Genomic DNA, 18,434 nt, shown 5'->3' on the forward strand with positions numbered 1-18,434 from the left:
CCGTCACTCTCTCACTCGCTCTACCACATTCTCCCACTCTGCTATGCTCTTAAAATGCTCATATTATGCTCATTTTCAGGTTCATAATTGTATTTAGAGTTTATATCAGAATAGGTTTACATGGTTTAATAAAAAAAAAACACCATATTTTTGTTGTACTGCACATTGCTCCAGCTCTTCTTTTCACCCTGTGTGTTGAGCTCTCTGTTTTAGCTACAGAGTGAGGCATCTCACTTCTGTTCCATCTTTGTTGGGAGTCGCACATGCACAGTAGCTAGGTAAGGACTACTAGCCAGTCAGAAGCAGAGTATGAGGGCGTGCCCTGACAGTACCTAGATAAGGACTACTAGCCAGTCAGAAGCAGAGTATGAGGGCGTGCCACGCTAGCAGCTAGGCGAGCATTATAATGTGTGTTACAAAGTGACGCACATTTGTCTCTGAAGTAAAGGCTGGACTACAATAGAGCTGTTTGGAGCAGTTTGTGAACAGTGTTTTCTGTTGGAGATGGTAAGTCCCTTTGGGGGGGCTTTGGGCTTTTTCACTTTGTAAACCTATTACATGCACAAAAAAGATATATAACACAATAATGGGAAAGGGAAAAAGCCAAAAAGCATAATATGAGCATTTTAAGAGATACGCTACAACGACAGACTCCAGCGCAAGTATAACACCTCACAACGTCGTAGGCCACTTAACGTAGGCTCTGCGTAGAGCCCCGCACAACCATAAATCCACCTTAGGGCATTAATGTCACAGAAAAAATGTCAAATTTAGAGCTATTCATGACCGTTCTTTTATTTTTATTGAGTGGTATTGTATTTATTTTAGTTGAGACTTTTCCTTCATCAGCTCACTGTCTGTGAACCTGTACCTTTTGTCCACAGGTAGAACTTCTTGAAGCAGCTCTTGAACATAATACTATCGTCTGCTTGAATACTGGCTCAGGGAAGACCTTTATTGCAGTACTTCTAACGAAAGAGCTCTCCCACCAAATCCGTGGACATTACCAAGAAAATGCGAAGAGGACTGTTTTTCTGGTGAACACAGGTACCTGCAACCTTTTTTTTCTTTTCTTTATGTGCCACAGAAGTTTCCGTGCGTTTTAGTGTTTTACTTTTGTAAAATATAAAATACATTTTGAAAAACAGCACTGTTCATTCTCAAGAATCCCCCAACTCATTGTTCATTCAAATGCATGGAGGGTTTTAAATTCATATACATGGAGTGATTTGACTTAAATTTAATTCTCTGGTCTACCTTGTCCAGTTGTGTCTGTAGTTCAGCAAGCAGCTGCAGTCAGGACTCACTCGGACCTCCAAGTGGGAGAGTACACAGATCTGGAGGAGACCTCAGCATGGACAGACCAGCGGTGGAGTCGAGAGATCATCGAGAATCAGGTGTGCTGATCATTCTCATTGGCTTCTACGATAACGCTAGCATCATACTAGTTTCATGCTTACACATTGGGACTGTCTTCTCAGGTTTGAGAATAGACCGAGGTGGTTGTTTTCTGTTTCAAATATTTTTATTTTGAAGCTTAATTTCAAAAATCAAGTATACAAACAAAGATAAGGAAGGGAAATAAAGATAACTAAATAAAAACAAAAACATAACAAATGAGGCCCTAATCCCTACCCGCAATAACCCACTGCGGACTGGGATCAGGATACTGCTTGTCCTGGAAGATAAGATTCCAAAGGTTGCCATATGTTCTCAAAGTCTTTTAGTTTGTCCTTAAAGGTCCCATGACATGGTACTCTTTGGATGCTTTTATATAGACCTTAGTGGTCCCCTAATACTGTATCTGAAGTCTCTTTTTATATAGACCTTAGTGGTCCCCTAATACTGTATCTGAAGTCTCTTTTATATAGACCTTAGTGGTCCCCTAATACTGTATCTGAAGTCTCTTTTATATAGACCTTAGTGGTCCCCTAATACTGTATCTGAAGTCTCTTTTATATAGGCCTTAGTGGTCCCCTAATACTGTATCTGAAGTCTCTTTCCCAAAATTCAGCCTTGGTGCAGAATTACAGCCACTAGAGCCAGTCCCACAATGAGCTTTCCTTAGGATGTACCATTTCTGTGTCTGAAGCTATTGAGGAGGAGAAAGGGGGGGCAAGGTGGAGGGTGGGGGTGTGGCCTTGACCAACTGCCACTTTGCTCGTTTGAAAGCCATGATGTCTCTCTCTCATGGGTGGGCCAAATTCTCTGGGCGGGCAAAGCAGAGAAATGAGAGGTAACCTTTCCCCTTATGATGTCATAAAGGGAATATTCCAGATCGGCCCATCTGAGCTTTCATTTTCTCAAAGGCAGAGCAGGATACCCAGGGCTCGGTTTACACCTATCACCATTTCTAGCCACTGGGGGACCATAGGCAGGCTGGGGGAACGCATATTAATGTTAAAAAAACCTCATAAAGTGACATTTTCATGCCATGGGACCTTTAAGGATGAACCGGATCCTCTCAAGGTGGAGTGTAATGTAAATGGACTGTTTTTATATAGAGCTTTTCTAGTCTTAACGACTACTCAAAGCACTTTAACATAGTACAGGAACCATTCACCATTCACACACATTCATACACTCCGATGTGTCCATCATCTCCGTGAGCCATATCTTCAGTGTCGGTCCCTCTTTCTTTTTCCAGAATAAGAGGATACACTTCTTTGTAGTGAGAATTCCATATGCCAAGAAGCGCTGCTGTGCCATTGTCAGTCTCTTTGCTTCATTGGATATCCCTAAGATTACTAAAACTGGATCTGGGACAATTTGAATATTCAACACCTTAGACATGAAACTAAATATATCACTCCAGTAACCTTGTATTTTGCAACAAAGAACATAACTATGAAGTAAATCGCCAACATATGAGTGTCACATTTTTCACAGAGAGGAGAGAGCTCAGGGAAGATCCTATGAAGTCTTCCTTTGGAATAAGGTAGCCTACGTAGGATTTTAAACTGTATTAGACCATGACGTGCGTTTATGGAGCACTTGTGGATATATGCTAAACTCTCGTCCCAAAGGTCATTTTGTATGTTTGTACCCAACTCCTTTTCCCAATCCACTTTAACATTGGCAGTAGTTGGGCGGCTTATCTCATGCAGCTTAATCATATAAACAGGATATACTGTGATCTGACCTCCCTAACTCTGAGGTGGTTGTTTTCTAAAGGTGGCCTTTTCATAAATACACGGAACAACAAGTTATAAGAACATGACATTCTTAATTACAGCACAGTCAAGTGTAGAGCTTCCTCTATATTACCATTCAAATTGCATTCCTAATTATTTTTAACATTCAATTTTTTTATTATGTAATGCTGAAATTCAGCCCATTATTAATATTTACTACACTACACAGGCTTTTGTATTGCTAATGCCACCATCAGCATGTGGTTGTCGTCGTTATAATTTCTGAGGACATTAAAACATTACAAAAAAAATTAAAAAGTTTGTGTACTAATCAGGGTTCAAAATTATCACCGTATGCTAGAGCTTAAATCGGGCCCAAAAAATCAAGCCCGACCCTACCCGAGCCCTCTGTGAGGGCTTGCCTCGCCCTCATGCTCGGAGAAGTAACAAAAGAGGACATTGAAGGCAGACTATCATCTTTTCTGCCATGGCGAGCCTTCTTCATGTGTCTGTTCATCGTCCAAGTCCCCGTTTTATTTGCTGTCATAGGCGAGCAGCGTGCCACATTTAATGCACTCTCTAAAATGGGGCATTTTAGGCCTTTATTTCCACAGGACAGATGAAGACATGAAAGGGGAGAGAGGGGGGAATGACATGCAGCAAAGGGCAGCAGGTCGGAGCTGAACCCGTGGCCACTGCGTCGAGGAGTAAAACTCTACATATGTGCACCTGCTCTACCAACTGAGCTAACCCGGCCACTCTTCCTGTCATTCTTAACTTTCCCTTATGCAGGTGCTGGTCATGACTTGCCACATATTCCTGCACATTCTGAGGAAGAAAATCTTACCGTTGTCTAAAATCAACTTGGTGGTTTTTGACGATTGTCACCTGGCCATCACAGACCACCCCTACTGTGAGATAATGAAGGTGAGATTGTGTTTGCAAAGTAGAACTAGAAAAGTAGACAAACAGTCGTCCAAGTGAACTGTGAATGACCAGGCACTCTTCTCTCTCTGCTCTCTCTCTCTCTCTGTGCAGCTGTTTGAGGGCTGCTCATGCAGTCCTCGTATCCTGGGTCTCACAGCCTCCATTCTGAATGGAAAGTGTGACCCGTCAGAACTGGAGCACAAGATCCAGAATCTGGAGAGCATCCTGAAGAGCAATGCTGAAACTGCCACTGACCTTGTGGTCCTGGACAGGTACGACAAGCACGTATATACAACCTAAACCAAGGGGCTGGACAACTACATCTATGGCTAAATGTGTCCAGATTCTGATTGGGACTCGGCGCACGTTAAGATCAACAAAAGCGATCGCCGCAGGGTTGTGCAGCGATGGGAGTATCACTTAAATGGCTCGTTTGTGTGACGTCCTGTTGTGCTATTTAACCCCCCGATGTAGCACAAGCAGACTTTCTATTTGACAATTATTGTTTTCCGTCAGATCGTTCATAGAAGGTAACTTCTTTCATTCTCCCCGAATGCTGCCTGTTGAATCTGTCTCAAAGAAAGACAAAACCAAAAACCAAGTCAAAGTCCAAAATTAAAAATAGAATACCTACCCAACGAATGATTATCATTAAAGTCAAATAACCAGATCCAGCCCTAGTTACCACTAAACATTGCAACAAGCGATTACACTGATTACAGTTCGTTCAAACGGAGAAGGAACGCCTATTTTGTGAAATCGCCCCGATGAATGAAACTCAATGGCCGCAGTAGATGCCAAAAACAAGGACTCATGGGTGTATGCTGAAGTCTAACCCGTGCACTGCATTATATTTCAGATACGCCTCTCAGCCAAGAGAAGTGGTGCTGGACTGCGGCCCCTACGTGGACAAGAGTGGCCTCTCTTCCTCTCTGCAGGTAGAGCTGGATGATGCTCTCCACTTCCTCAATGACTGCAACGTATCTTTTGCCAGAGAGGACCGTGATCCCACGTACATCTCCAAACAGGTCAGAGCTAGCAAGATAAAGATTTAGTGGATATTATTATTTATTTTAATTTTTTGTATTTGTTTCATTTAATCACATGATGATCAAATAATGCGATGAAATCAACAGCGTATGCAGGTAATAATATGCCAGTGTTGTGGTTACAACCTTTCTGCTGTTCCCCAGTGACGGGAAGATCTGCCATACCTGCAAACTAGTCGCTTTTTGGCGAAAATCGCCGTTTTGAATGGGAAAATGTCATCCACGTGAAGCGTGTAGATCCGAAGAGTTTTTTTTTATTTGAGGGGGGGGGGTCCGGTCCAAGACCCGGTGCTAATAAGGCATCAGTGCCTTAATGACCGTTATCTACCGGACCGGATAGCAATGCGGAATTCGGTGCCACTTAAATGCCTGCGCTTCTCTCTGATGCTCCGAAAATGGACGTTAGAGGGAACTGAAACATCACCGCACGGGACGCTAGTTAACACTTCACCTGACAGCAGGTAACGTTAGCCTACCGTTAGCTAGCAGCTGGAGGAAACTAAATTAAAAAATTAAAATGCTGACAACTAAACGGTGTAAAAGTGTGTTAGTATTTCACCAGAGAGGATTCTAACATCAGACTGTAGCTGCTGTTGTCTGAAAAACAACACAGACTCAGGAATTTACTGGTGAAATAGGTTATTGTTATAAGTTATTATTACATTTTTAATAAATTTAATTTTGACTATGTGGCCTTAGCAATAAACAAGCTGTTAAATGTTGCGTTTTGTGCTCCTTTTTTTTATTTATTTAAGATCAACTTTTTATTGTTTTATATTTTTGAACAGACAAATACAATTGAACAAGGTGCTCCTTTTTTATATATGCGCACACACACACACACACACACACACACACACACACACACACACACACACACACACACACACACACACACACACACACACACACACACATACATATATATATTACACACACACACACACACAGAGAGAGAGAGTATATATTGAAATCTTTTGGTTAAGGCACTGTTTCAAAAGTATCATTTTAGCACTGGGAAAATGTTGTTTTCCCTTTATTTTCTTTTGCAGGTATGATCTGCTAAGCCAGCTTAAAGCTTGATTTTGTCGGCCCACCCTTTCTCTGACTTTTTTTTACTCGTCGTCCTAATCTTGACACTACTGGCAACCCCTGCCTGCTTACAGTGTCGATAAACCCTGTAGAGGAGTTGTGGCAGCCTCGGAGCTTGTGTTTGACCAGTCAGCGATGTCACGCTTGTCCACTGGAAATGACTGGCCCTGGAGCACTCACCTTTTGGCGGAGAGGGACTATGGCTCATTTGCTAAATTTAGATCTAGTTTCCTCTGGGGGGGGTGGCTTACTGCACCTTCTTAAGTTCATGAGTTCATACAAAGGTTGCCAGAAAGGTTCTTGAGGCTAAAAGTGAGGGGGGGGGGAACCCAAATCAAACTGCTCTTCACACGGTCTCTGTCCCATCCAGGTCCTGAGTGACTGCCGGGCCGTGCTGCAGGTCCTGGGACCCTGGTGTGCGGACAAGGCCGCAGGCATCATGGTGCGGGAGCTCCAGAAGTACATCAAACACGAGCAGGAGGAGCTCAACCGCAAGTTTCTGCTCTTCACCGACACCATCCTGCGCAAAGTGCACGCCCTGTGCGAGGAGCACTTCTCGCCCGCCGCGCTGGACCTCAAGTTCGTCACCCCCAAGGTCCTGCGTCTGCTCGAGATCCTGCACGAGTACAAGCCCTTCGAGCGCCAGCAGTTTGAAAGCGTGGAGTGGTACAACAACCGCAACCAGGACAACTACGTGTCCTGGAGCGACTCGGAGGACGAGGACGAGGACGAGGAGGTGGAGGCCAAAGAGAGGCCCGAAGCCAACTTCCCCTCGCCGTTCACCAACATCCTGTGCGGGATCATCTTTGTGGAGAGGCGTTACACAGCCGTCGTCCTCAATCGGTAGGGCTCCGACATCCCCGTGGCTGTTTGCCCCGTGGCGTGAGAGCTGTACTTCATACGGAGTTATGTAAACTACAGATGAACACATTTTGGTAACACTTTACTTGAAGGTATCTACATAAGAGTGGCATGACACTGTCATGAATGTGTCATAAACATTATAAACGTTTATGTCAGTAAGTGTCATTCGGTTTTTGTCATGACAAGTTAGTTACGTGTTAGGGTTCATGTGTTCATGACAGTATCATGTCACTCTTATGTAGATACCTTCAAGTCAAATGTAACCCATTTTTCATATGTGGTTGTAGGGCTGCACGATATAAGTAAAATATCTTATTGCAATTATTTTGACTGATATTGCAATTGTGATATGATACTGAAGGGAATGATCATTTTTTGATCATTATTCTCATTTTCATTGAAAAATATTAAGACATTTTGCGAGGATCTGTACCAAATAAAGATTTTTTTCCTTTACTCTAGGATAGAATTTTTATGCCGGGACCTCTCTGCAGCACCGCAATACCTCATTCAGAATGGTTTGACACATATTTTGCCTTTTTAACAAATATTGTTAAAGGCATTTGGGTATGGCACTAGTTCAAGATTTCGATAAAATTGCGATTAATTGTGCAGCCCTATGTGGTTTAATGTGAAGTCAATGACTCTTGTCTTTTAACTTGAACCTTGGCCCCTGTTGAATACACTTCATATCAAAGAACTCCGAGGTCCCCCTGTAAAGCTTCACACATGCAGAATAATTTGCGTATTGTTTTGAGAATAATGATGATTGTGCCGCTGCATCGATGTGTTCCATCAGTGACACTTGCTGTCTGTGTTTCTTCCTCAGTCTGATCAAAGAGGCGGGGAAGCAGGACCCAGAGCTGGCTTACATCAGCAGCAACTTCATCACCGGCCACAGCATCGGCAAGAACCAGCCGCGGAACAAGCAGATGGAGGTGGAGTTCAGGAAACAAGAAGAGGTAAACCGTGGCAGACAGAAATCGCGTGGATGTGTTCGACACTGAACAGCTGGCCCCTCGTTTTATGAATGAATGAATGTACGCGTTAAAACTCGCCACTGGTAATGCTTTGATATAATATTGGGGACATCAGTAGCCTGACAAGCCAGAACCACATCAAGATGTTGGGTCTGGAAACTCGCCATTGGCTGGGCTCAATCCGAGGGGCGGGATCAACGGTTGTCTTTCACATTTCGTTTGCACGCAATAGGATAGCGCTACAACCAACCAGAGCAACGGTAGTTGATAGATTCAACTTTAAACTCCGAACACATCTTCCTTTTTTAAGAATGACTTCAGTGCCGTTCTTTGTTCTTTTCTCAAAGAAAGAAAAGCTCAACTCCAAGTCTTCCAGAAGACCGCTGTTCAGCTCGCAAGCCAACGGAGAGTTGCTAGACAACCCTGGCTGCAAATTACATTTGCTGCCACTAGGGTGCGTCTAGATTTTTGGGCTAGGACATCAGGGGAGATGGATTGAAGTGTCTGTACCAGCCAATACCGAATACCAATATGATGCCAGTGCATTAAAAAAAATTACATATATTGTTATTGTTTAGGAGCTGTACACTACTTGCCCTGTATGGATGTAAAAATATTGCTATCGTTGTTGAACTTCCTTTTATTATCTAGTTTGGCAGTCAATCATAACAGAAAAAGAAAGTTCGGATCGGTGCATAGTCTCACATACTCGCCAGTACCTATACCAGCATTTTAGGCGGTATCGGAGACTTTTTAGATATCTGAATTGAACAACTCTAGTAACAAATACCCGAACAACAGTAACAAACACCTGAAGGAATTCCCTCGGGAGATAAAAAGGCCTAAACGTCAGTGGCAAGAGCTCTATGTCTGACAAGCACAACTGCTCCCACACATTTAACACACATTTAAAACACATTTCTGTGTTACCTCACTGTCCCGATCCAGCCGGATAGGAGCCCAGAAGCCATTTAATAGCAAGGAAGCGAGTCATTGAGCCACGTCTCTGTGAATGCCATGAGACAAGTATCCCTGTACTCACGTAGACGACTGATATTCCCGTGTAAATTATTATTTTTTTCCTTAAAGGATTGGAAGTTGTGGTTCAATCACGGCAAATAGTTAAGAAAAGCAATTATCAAAACTGGAATCTCTTTCTCTCACAGGTTCTCCGCAAATTCCGGGCTCATGAAACCAACCTGCTGATCGCCACCAGCATCGTGGAGGAAGGCGTGGATATCCCAAAGTGTAACCTGGTGGTGCGGTTTGACCTGCCCACGGAGTACAGGTCCTACGTCCAGTCCAAAGGCAGGGCGCGAGCTCCCGTCTCCAACTACATCATGCTAGCTGACAGCGAGAGGACCAAAACCTTCGAAGAAGACCTCACTACCTACAAGGCCATTGAGAAGGTAACCTTTTCTCTTTGTCTGGTTTGATTTAGTCACTAGTTGATTATTGAAATGATGTAAGGAAAAATGTAAAAATAAAAATGTTAAAGCGTAACTCTCGCCAAAATGCAACCTAGGGTTTGTTTGTGAATGTACCCGAGTCAAACTTTCGTTTAAAAGCATATTTAAGGACGGAAACACCACGTTTAAGATTTACCTTACTTTCGTTTTTTGGTCAAATGGCTTTTTGAATGGGGGTCCCTCAAAATAGCTGTTTTTAAAACACTAAGAAGCTCGACACAACATGAGCCTTTGCTCCAAGTATCACCAGGGGCTCTACACCTTAACAAAAGCATTGACAACATTGGTTGTGTACCCAGAGTTTACTAAAAAGGTTTTGAACAACTCACCGTAGCTATTGTTGTTTAACCGGCGCTACCACCTCGGCAGTCAAAAGGAGTCGATATCCGAATGCGAATGAACGGACTCCATATGAGGCTCCTTTTTCAACTACAAGGTCAATGTTGTTTTTCACTAACGAAAAAACAAGAAATAAACCGTGCATTTATATGGAACTAAGCTTTAGGAGCTTTCCATCTTTACTCTCCTCTCTGTTATGTTGCATTCGGAGATCGATTGTTTTTGACTGATAAAATGGCTGCGGCCGGAAACAACAACAGCTACGGTGAGTTGCTCAAAACCTTTCTTTTTAGTAAACTCTGGGTACACAAACAATGTTGTCAATGCTTTTGTTAAGGTGTAGAGCCCCCGGTGATACTTGGAGCAAAGTTTCATGTTGTGTCGAGCCTTCTTAGTATTTTAAAAATAGCTATTTTGAGGCTAGCCTAAAAGTGCCCCTACCGCTCCCATTCAAAAGGCAATTGGACCGAAAAACGGAAATACGGTAAATCTTAAAAGTGGCGCTTCCGTCCTTATTATGCTTTTAAATGAAAGTTTGACTCGGGTACATTCATGCTATGTTATGCTTTAAGTATGTTTCTGATCAGTCTGATCTAGGAGGTATGTTAGTAGAAATATACAATATGTAACGGTTGAAAGGGATGTTTCTGACGTCATCAGGTTGTTCTGGTTGGTTTGTTGTTTTTCAAAGTTCTTGTTGCTTTTTTTTCCCCCGACATTTTGTTTCTGTTTTGGGCTTTTTTTGTCGCCCTTTTCAGTGTTTTGTCTGGGATTTTTTGACGTTTTTGTCACTTTTTTCATCATTTTTGTTGCTTTTTGTGAGCTATTTTTGCTGTTTTTGTCACCCTTTTTGGCGTTTTGGTGCTTCTTTCCAACACTTTGATCGCTTTTTTCGACACATTTGCCATTTATTTTATTTATTTATTTTTTTCCCCAATGTTTTTGTCCAAAGTGAAGCAGAATGAGGTAGTGATGATGATCCCAATTTACTTTTGAGCAGATCTTAAGGAACAAGTGCTCCAAGTCGGTGGAGGTGAGTGAGTTTGAAGTGGAGCAGGTCCTGGACGATGACAACGTCCTCCCACCCTACGTGCTCCGATCCGAGGATGGCGGTCCCCGGGTCACCATTAACACAGCCATCGGACACATTAACAGGTATGGTCATGTTCAAGTCTTGAAATCCTCAATTCGATTGTACACGCATAAATCTGCTTTAGAATAGCGTTTCTTAATGTCTTATTTGCTCTGGTGCTCAGGTATTGTGCCCGGCTGCCCAGTGATCCGTTCACCCACTTAGCGCCCAAGTGTAAAACTGCAGAGAGGCAGGATGACCGCTTCCAGTCAACGCTCTACTTGCCCATCAACTCCCCTCTGCGAGTTCCTATTAAGGTGAGAAGGAACATGTGTACTTTAAGAACTTTGGTAATGGTTACACCAAGGGCTGGGCGATATGGACCAAACATCATATCTCTGTATTTTTTGGCTGAATGGCGACACGCGATACATATCTAGGTATTCTCTACAAAGTGGGTTAAATGTTCAGTTGAAAGTCAAAGCCACACGTGAGATGCCACGAGCACTTTTAATAAAACAGACTGTGATCAAAATAAATGCAAGGACAGGGAAGAACCCTGTTTTTGTCTTTTAGGATTCTGCGCCATTTCATCAATGATGATGATGATATATGATGATATGATATAGAAGTAAACAAGCCCGCCTGTGTCTGTCTTGGCGCTGTCAGAGGGAAGTCTCAGAGCAGACACACACCGCTTGCCTGCTCACCTTTTTTGAGCACTGGCCCGATCGGGCACTGGCTGGTTGTATTTACTGGTCCAATTTTAACTTTTTACCGGCTCCGGGGGGGAAACCCGGCACTCTCACACTTTGTCCAGCTTCCCTCCTCTGATTTAGTAAGAACGAATCGTATTACAACTTCTCCAGGTATATTCATTGTATTGATGCGTCACTGTCTTTACAGGGTCCTACGATGAACTGTGCCAGACTGGCAGAGAAAGCAGTTGCACTAGTATGCTGTGAGAAACTCCACAAGATAGGTAAAACCAGAACTGAGATTAAGCAGATGCATGATTTGGACAAATCTTCACTGCCAGCCTCTCTAGAACTTTTTTGGCATCTATTTGAGCTTGTTTATCTGGCTGTCGTGCCACCCAGGTGAGCTGGACGATCACCTGATGCCGGTGGGAAAGGAGACGGTGAAGTACGAGGAGGAGCTGGACCTTCACGATGAGGAGGAGACCAGCGTGCCAGGCCGCCCCGGCTCTACCAAACGGAGGCAGTGCTACCCTAAAGCCGTAAGAAAGTCATTCTGCTTAAGTCTCGTCCATTACAGCTAGAGTTAACTGACCATCACTAGCAAAACCAATATTAATACAGTTTATTTCTATGGTTTGTTTCATGGAACATATTGAATGCATGATATGTGAAGAATGCTAACTTTTGTTGCTGATATAATCCCATTTAAACAACTTCTGAGATAAAATTGTGTTTAAAATCCATCATAATGTTTAGTAATAATGCAGTGAATCCTGTCAGTTCTGTCATTCCTCTGTCACCGGTCAAACAGTTATATAAAAATCAATTTCTATCTATTATCTCTAACGTTACTGGCTTTAAAGATAACTAACGCCGGCAGATTTAGTGAACTGTCGTTAATTCCCTGAGCTGGCTACTATTTTACTAACTTAAGCTTGAAAGCTCTAACTTGTATCTTTTTAGTAACTTCACTGCACTCCAGTCCAGTGTTTATTAATGTTCAACCAAAGGGGGCTTCCTCAAGTAAAAAAAAGAACACCACTCTGTTTGTTGTACAGATACCGATGATCAGTGGGCCTCATTCACCAAAAAGTTTTTTTCTCAAATAATAATTTAGTAAATGGTCACTTGTCTTTTGTCCTCTCCAGATACCAGAGTGTCTGCGGGACAGTTACGCTGTACCGGAGCAGACGTACTACCTATATGTGGTTGGGATGGTCCTCACCACCCCTCTCCCTGATGAACTCAACTTCCGCAGGAGGAAGCTCTACCCACCGGAGGACACCACCAGGTGCTTCGGCATCCTGACTGCCAAACCCATACCTCGAGTACGTCACCTGGTTAAAAACCTTTATTCTCGCACATCAGATTGACATGTTTTCACTTCGAGGATTTAGCAAAAGAAAAATGACACGAGAGCAGCGCGAAAGTGGTGCGTATGCACCGCAGAGATCCACTCTACCAGCGTAAAAATAGGACAGTATTCTATTTATCTTTTTACGATACATGGTTGCCGATTTGATTTGTATTGAGGTTTTCATTTATTGCGATTCTAAGTATTGCAATTCGATGCTATTGAGTATTGTGATTTTTCTCCCCCTAAAAAAAAACAAAAACAAAACTTGAATAATACACTACTAGAGGCAATATATCATGAGGCATTTCTAAAAACTAATTGTTTTCTAAAAAGAATGCACATCACATGTCAGTCAGTCTGACATTTATTTCATTTTTAAAGAACATAACATGGATTTTCTGCATTTTTGATTTCGCTCTGTTTTGCTGGAAACAGAAATGATGTAGTCGCTGTCGGCAGTACCGTATAAACAGAAAATATTTAGGTGAATCATTGGTAATAAAATAAAAAAAAGACACAAATTTATTCTGGGGGGAAAGAATCGATTTTAAAAAATCATTGCAAAAACAATCATGAAACATTCCGCTGCGTCTTAAAAAAATCAAAAATTTCAAAATCAAATTTTTTTTTTAAGTGCTCATATTATGCTCATTTTCAGGTTCATAGTTGTATTTAGAAGTTATATTAGAATAGGTTTACATGGTTTAATTTTCAAAAACCACCATATTTTTGTTGTACTGCACATTGCTGCAGCTCCTCTTTTCACCCTGTGTGTTGAGCTCTCTGTTTTATCTACAGAGTGAGACATCTCACTTCTGTTCCACTGTCACACATGTGAAGTACCTAGGTAAGGACTACTAGCCAATCAGAAGCAGAGTATGAGGGCGTGCCCTGACAGTACCTAGGTAAGGACTACTAGCCAGTCAGAAGCAGAGTATGAGGGTGTGCCCTGACAGTACCTAGGTAAGGACTACTAGCCAGTCAGAAGCAGAGTATGAGGGTGTGCCCTGACAGTACCTAGGTAAGGACTACTAGCCAGTCAGAAGCAGAGTATGAGGGCGTGCCCTGACAGTACCTAGGTAAGGACTACTAGCCAGTCAGAAGCAGAGTATGAGGGCGTGCCCTGACAGTACCTAGGTAAGGACTACTAGCCAGTCAGAAGCAGAGTATGAGGGCGTGTCATGCTAGCAGCTAGTCTAGCATTATAACGTGTGTTACAAAGTGACCACGTTTGTCTCTGAAGTAAAGGCTGGACTACAATAGAGCTGTTTGGAGCAGTTGGTGAACAGGGTTTTCTGTTGGAGATGGTAAGTCCCTTTGGGGTGGACTTTGGGCTTTTTCACTTTGTAAACCTATAACATGTACAAAAAGATATAACACAATAAAGGAAAGGGGAAAAAGCCAAAAAGCATAATATGAGCACTGTTCTAGGTCTTAAATAATTTTAAACTGGTCTTAATTTTCCATGTAACGCTGTCTCTAATGCTCATTGTGATGTATTTTTATTAATTTTGTGGGGTTGTAGTTCTTTTTTTACACTAGTCCAAATATAATTTGCAGTTTATGTACAGATCATTATTACTACGTGTCGCTTTTATTCAATTTAAATATATTGATTTACTTTGCAAGTACTTTGCAGTGACTCTGCATTTCGTTGTACTTTTATGTCGTGACATAGGTCTTAAATTTCATTTATAATGGTCTTAAAAAGGTCTTACATTTGACTTGTTGAAACCTGCAGAAACCCTGATGAGTGACTTGTTTTTCCCAACCCGTATTGGTTATGGATGGTTGCTGATGCTTTCCTTCTGTCCAGATCCCCCATTTCCCGGTGTACACTCGCTCGGGCGAGGTGACCATCTCCATCGAGCTGCAGAAGTCGGGCTTCACGCTCACCACCGCCCAGCTGGACCTCATCACCCGCCTGCACCAGTACATCTTCTCCCACATCCTCCGCCTGGAGAAACCTGCACTGGAGTTCAAGCCCACGCTGGCTGACTCGGCTTACTGCGTTCTACCTCTGAATGTTGGTGAGTAGACTCCCTCTCACTCGAGCGGGGTGGATTACTTCTCCAGGTGCGTGGAGATTAGGGCTGCACGATATGAGGAGAACATGCGGTAACATTGTTGAATATTGCGATAAAGATATTACTTGCGATAAATAAACAGATATTGAAGTGTACTCGGTTATGCTTTTCTGCTGCTCTCAGTATTCTAGTAAAAACAGCACATTGCTTGTTGAATTTAGAACAAATGAAAGGCAATCCTTGCAAACATTCTTGTATCGATTGTATCAATTGAACATTGAATTTAATATAAAGGCACCACTAAAAAAAATTCTTCAGCCGTTGCCAAATTGCTATTAAGCTAATTAAGACTATCAGCTCCACAAAACTCTGTGTTTCTCAGTATGACTATGTCCAAAAGATTGTGTCGTCCAGTGACTTTCGCACGCAGAAACTCGAGTGAAGATAATGACCTCTTCTGAATAGTCCATGTCGTTTTAATCCTCCGTGTCCTCCTTGGCTACTAGCAACTGTGTGGAGGAGGAGGATTGTGCGCAATCACGGAAGGCTTGTATCATGTGGACGCTCCGACAGTGTTGTTGTCATTACTTAGAATTCCTCATGGGGGCGACAGAAACTACACACTATAGCTTTGAAGTGCAGTTTTCTACTGATATTTACTTTCAACTAACACAAAAAAAATCGGAGTGTCTTTCACGATATGTCGCAGCCTTTCGCCATGTGTATATTGCGCAAGTTGATATCGCGATGACAATTTAAAAAAAAAAAGTCTACATATTGTGCAGCCCTAGTGGAGTAGCTGATTAGTTTTCCTTCCATTGTCTCCTCTCTGCCGCTTCGTTGGCTCAATCAGTTGGGGACTCCAGCACGCTAGATATGGACTTTGGGTTCATGGAGGACATAGAGAAGTCTGAGGCCCGCACTGGCATTCCTACCACTCAGTACACCAAGCAGAACCCCTTCACCTTCAAGCTGGAGGACTACCAGGACGCTGTCATCATTCCAAGGTACCACTGTACCACATATGTACTGTAGTTTTACTGTGTAGAAATTAGAGATGTTCCGATACCAATACCAGTATCGCCTCCGATTCTGCCTAAAATGCTGGTATCTGAATCCGAAAGTACTGGAGTTTATGCACTGATCAGATACCATGCAATTTAGACCTGAAGAAAATCTGCTTTAAATTAGTTCATTTATGTTCTTTTTCCATTTTGACTCACTGTCAAACTGGGTAATAACATATAGAAATCAGATCACATCCATACAGGGATAGTAGTATACAGCTGTTAAAACATGATAAAATAAATGACACACTGGTACAGTGCTAAGCATAAGTGAATACACCCACGCTAAAGTTGACTAAAAAGAGAAATAAAAATAATCTTTTAGACATTGATCTTAATGCCTTAATTAAAGAAATTAGGAAAAATACAACCTTTAAGGACATCAAATTTTCTTTGTGAATGAATAATGTATCATAAATAAATGAATATTCTTGCTTAAAATACAGGGGGCATAAGTCAGTACACTCCTATGTTTTGAAAGGCCAGTTATTTCATGGATCCAGGATACTATGCATCCTGATAAAGTTCCCTTGACCTTTGGAATTAAAATAGCCCCCCCATATCATCACATACCCTTCACCATACGTAGAGATTGGCATGGGGTACTTTCCATAAAATCATCTCTCAATGCAAATCAAACCAGCTATTAGGCTAACTCAAATAAAACCAGTTAGTTAAAGGTTGGATTTTGTGCGCTGTAAAGAATACATTGTTGATTGGCGGTGCGCCCAAGTACAACCTATGTATGGGAAACACTGGTGTCAGTTGTTTTCTATTCAATTTTGTATTGCTGTTTTATGTACTTTTTATTGATGTAATGTAGTCTATAGGGCTGGGTATTGATAAAATATATTTGGTACCTGTTCTTAAACGATACTGTTTTTGATACAAATTTTACCAAACAAATTACAGCATTTCACATTGTGGCACAAATATTTTTATTTATTATTTAGCATCTACTACGTGAGCTGTCTCTTGTCTAAAGTTTTACCTGCATGTCTCTCCACGTGTAACGTTAGACAGCCAATGACAGACATTATTAGATCTTGGTCGAAGCATGCTGATTGGCTCACTGACGCTGCTGAGATTTACTCCTTAGGTATTGAAATTGGGTATTGAATGACGAGGCATTTTTTCGATACTCGGTGCTGTAGAGGTAATTTGGTCGGTGCCTAAAAAGTATTGAATTTGGTTCCCAGCCCTAGTTGTCTATCTGTATCGAGGCAGACTTCGAACCATCTGCCTTGGTTGTAAAGCACTTTGGGTCAACTTAGGTTGTTTTAAATGATGTAAATGTTGATCTACCCGCTGCTCCTCTCCCAGGTATCGCAACTTTGACCAGCCTCATCGCTTCTACGTCGCTGATGTGTACACAGACCTGACCCCGCTTAGTAAGTTTCCTTCACCAGAGTACGAGACATTCGCCGAGTACTACAAAACCAAGTACAACCTGGACCTGTCCAACCTGAACCAGCCGCTTCTGGACGTAGACCACACCTCCTCCAGGTCAGCAGCACTGGGATCATGACAAGTTAAATATAGCTCAAGCTTAACTCTTGTATTTTGTGTGATTTTTTTATATTTTTTCTCCTGAGTTTGTGCAACAGAACAGGTTTTATACAATGTTTTAAAGGAGAACTCCTCCAATGTACACTTCAAAGTGTGTCTTCACCTGTTGGGAGTTCTACACCATATGTGAAAAAAATAAAAAGACTTTAGTGGCGCCATAGGGAGCTGTGTGAAGTCTGATACATTTCCTCAAGTAATGTCACGTGAGTCAGCGTTGGTTGGGGATGAAGAATACAAGTTTGAAAATCATCTGGGGGTGTGGAGTTAGAAAGAAGACCTCTGTAGTCTCATCTCTGCTGCAGACAGAATGCTCCAGGCTACATTAGCCGCTACTAGCATAACACGCCTGAGTCTCTGACAGAACTGATCCGTCCACTTGAATTGTGGGTAATTAAGGCGCCGGGTTTTCACAAATAAAAAAAAGACGATATCTCTGGTTCTGCAATGTTTTTTTGTTTTTTTTTAAATGTCCATTGTGAGTCTGACAATGTTACAGGAGTGCAAAGCTAAATCAGATTCAGATTCAGAAAACTCTTAGACATAGCTCAACATACAGTGGAAAAACACACCGTACAGTAAACACAAAAACTTAAACTTAAAATACTTTACACAGGATAAAAATTACAATATTTTTTTTGTATAGTGTTAGTGTGGGTCATTACTTTTTATTTAAGATGTTTATGGCAGGGGGAATGAAGGAGTGTTCGTAAGTGTTTTTCTTGGCCAGAGGGACTTTATGAGTGGAGTTTTTCAGAAGAAAAAGAGGTTTTCAGAATATTTTGAGTCA

General features: G+C 42.0%; 1 protein-coding gene across 2 annotated transcripts in view; it reads left to right on the forward strand.

Moving 5' to 3' along the window:
- The window catches only part of dicer1 (dicer 1, ribonuclease type III), a 53,069-nt gene that overhangs the window by 13,932 nt on the left and 20,703 nt on the right, over positions 1 to 18,434 (forward strand). For both annotated transcript variants that reach the window (XM_039786658.1, XM_039786657.1), the window contains 16 exons: positions 885 to 1,047; positions 1,267 to 1,397; positions 3,927 to 4,061; positions 4,173 to 4,333; positions 4,921 to 5,089; positions 6,573 to 7,045; positions 7,896 to 8,028; positions 9,213 to 9,455; positions 10,855 to 11,009; positions 11,111 to 11,243; positions 11,833 to 11,908; positions 12,027 to 12,166; positions 12,776 to 12,955; positions 14,801 to 15,014; positions 15,865 to 16,018; positions 17,402 to 17,584. In XM_039786658.1, the coding sequence (XP_039642592.1) occupies positions 885 to 1,047; positions 1,267 to 1,397; positions 3,927 to 4,061; positions 4,173 to 4,333; positions 4,921 to 5,089; positions 6,573 to 7,045; positions 7,896 to 8,028; positions 9,213 to 9,455; positions 10,855 to 11,009; positions 11,111 to 11,243; positions 11,833 to 11,908; positions 12,027 to 12,166; positions 12,776 to 12,955; positions 14,801 to 15,014; positions 15,865 to 16,018; positions 17,402 to 17,584 (2,843 nt within the window). The remainder of the gene's footprint in view (positions 1 to 884; positions 1,048 to 1,266; positions 1,398 to 3,926; positions 4,062 to 4,172; positions 4,334 to 4,920; positions 5,090 to 6,572; positions 7,046 to 7,895; positions 8,029 to 9,212; positions 9,456 to 10,854; positions 11,010 to 11,110; positions 11,244 to 11,832; positions 11,909 to 12,026; positions 12,167 to 12,775; positions 12,956 to 14,800; positions 15,015 to 15,864; positions 16,019 to 17,401; positions 17,585 to 18,434) is intronic.

The sequence above is a fragment of the Perca fluviatilis genome, chromosome 20 (genome assembly GCF_010015445.1).
Source record: "Perca fluviatilis chromosome 20, GENO_Pfluv_1.0, whole genome shotgun sequence".
NCBI lineage: Eukaryota > Metazoa > Chordata > Actinopteri > Perciformes > Percidae > Perca > Perca fluviatilis.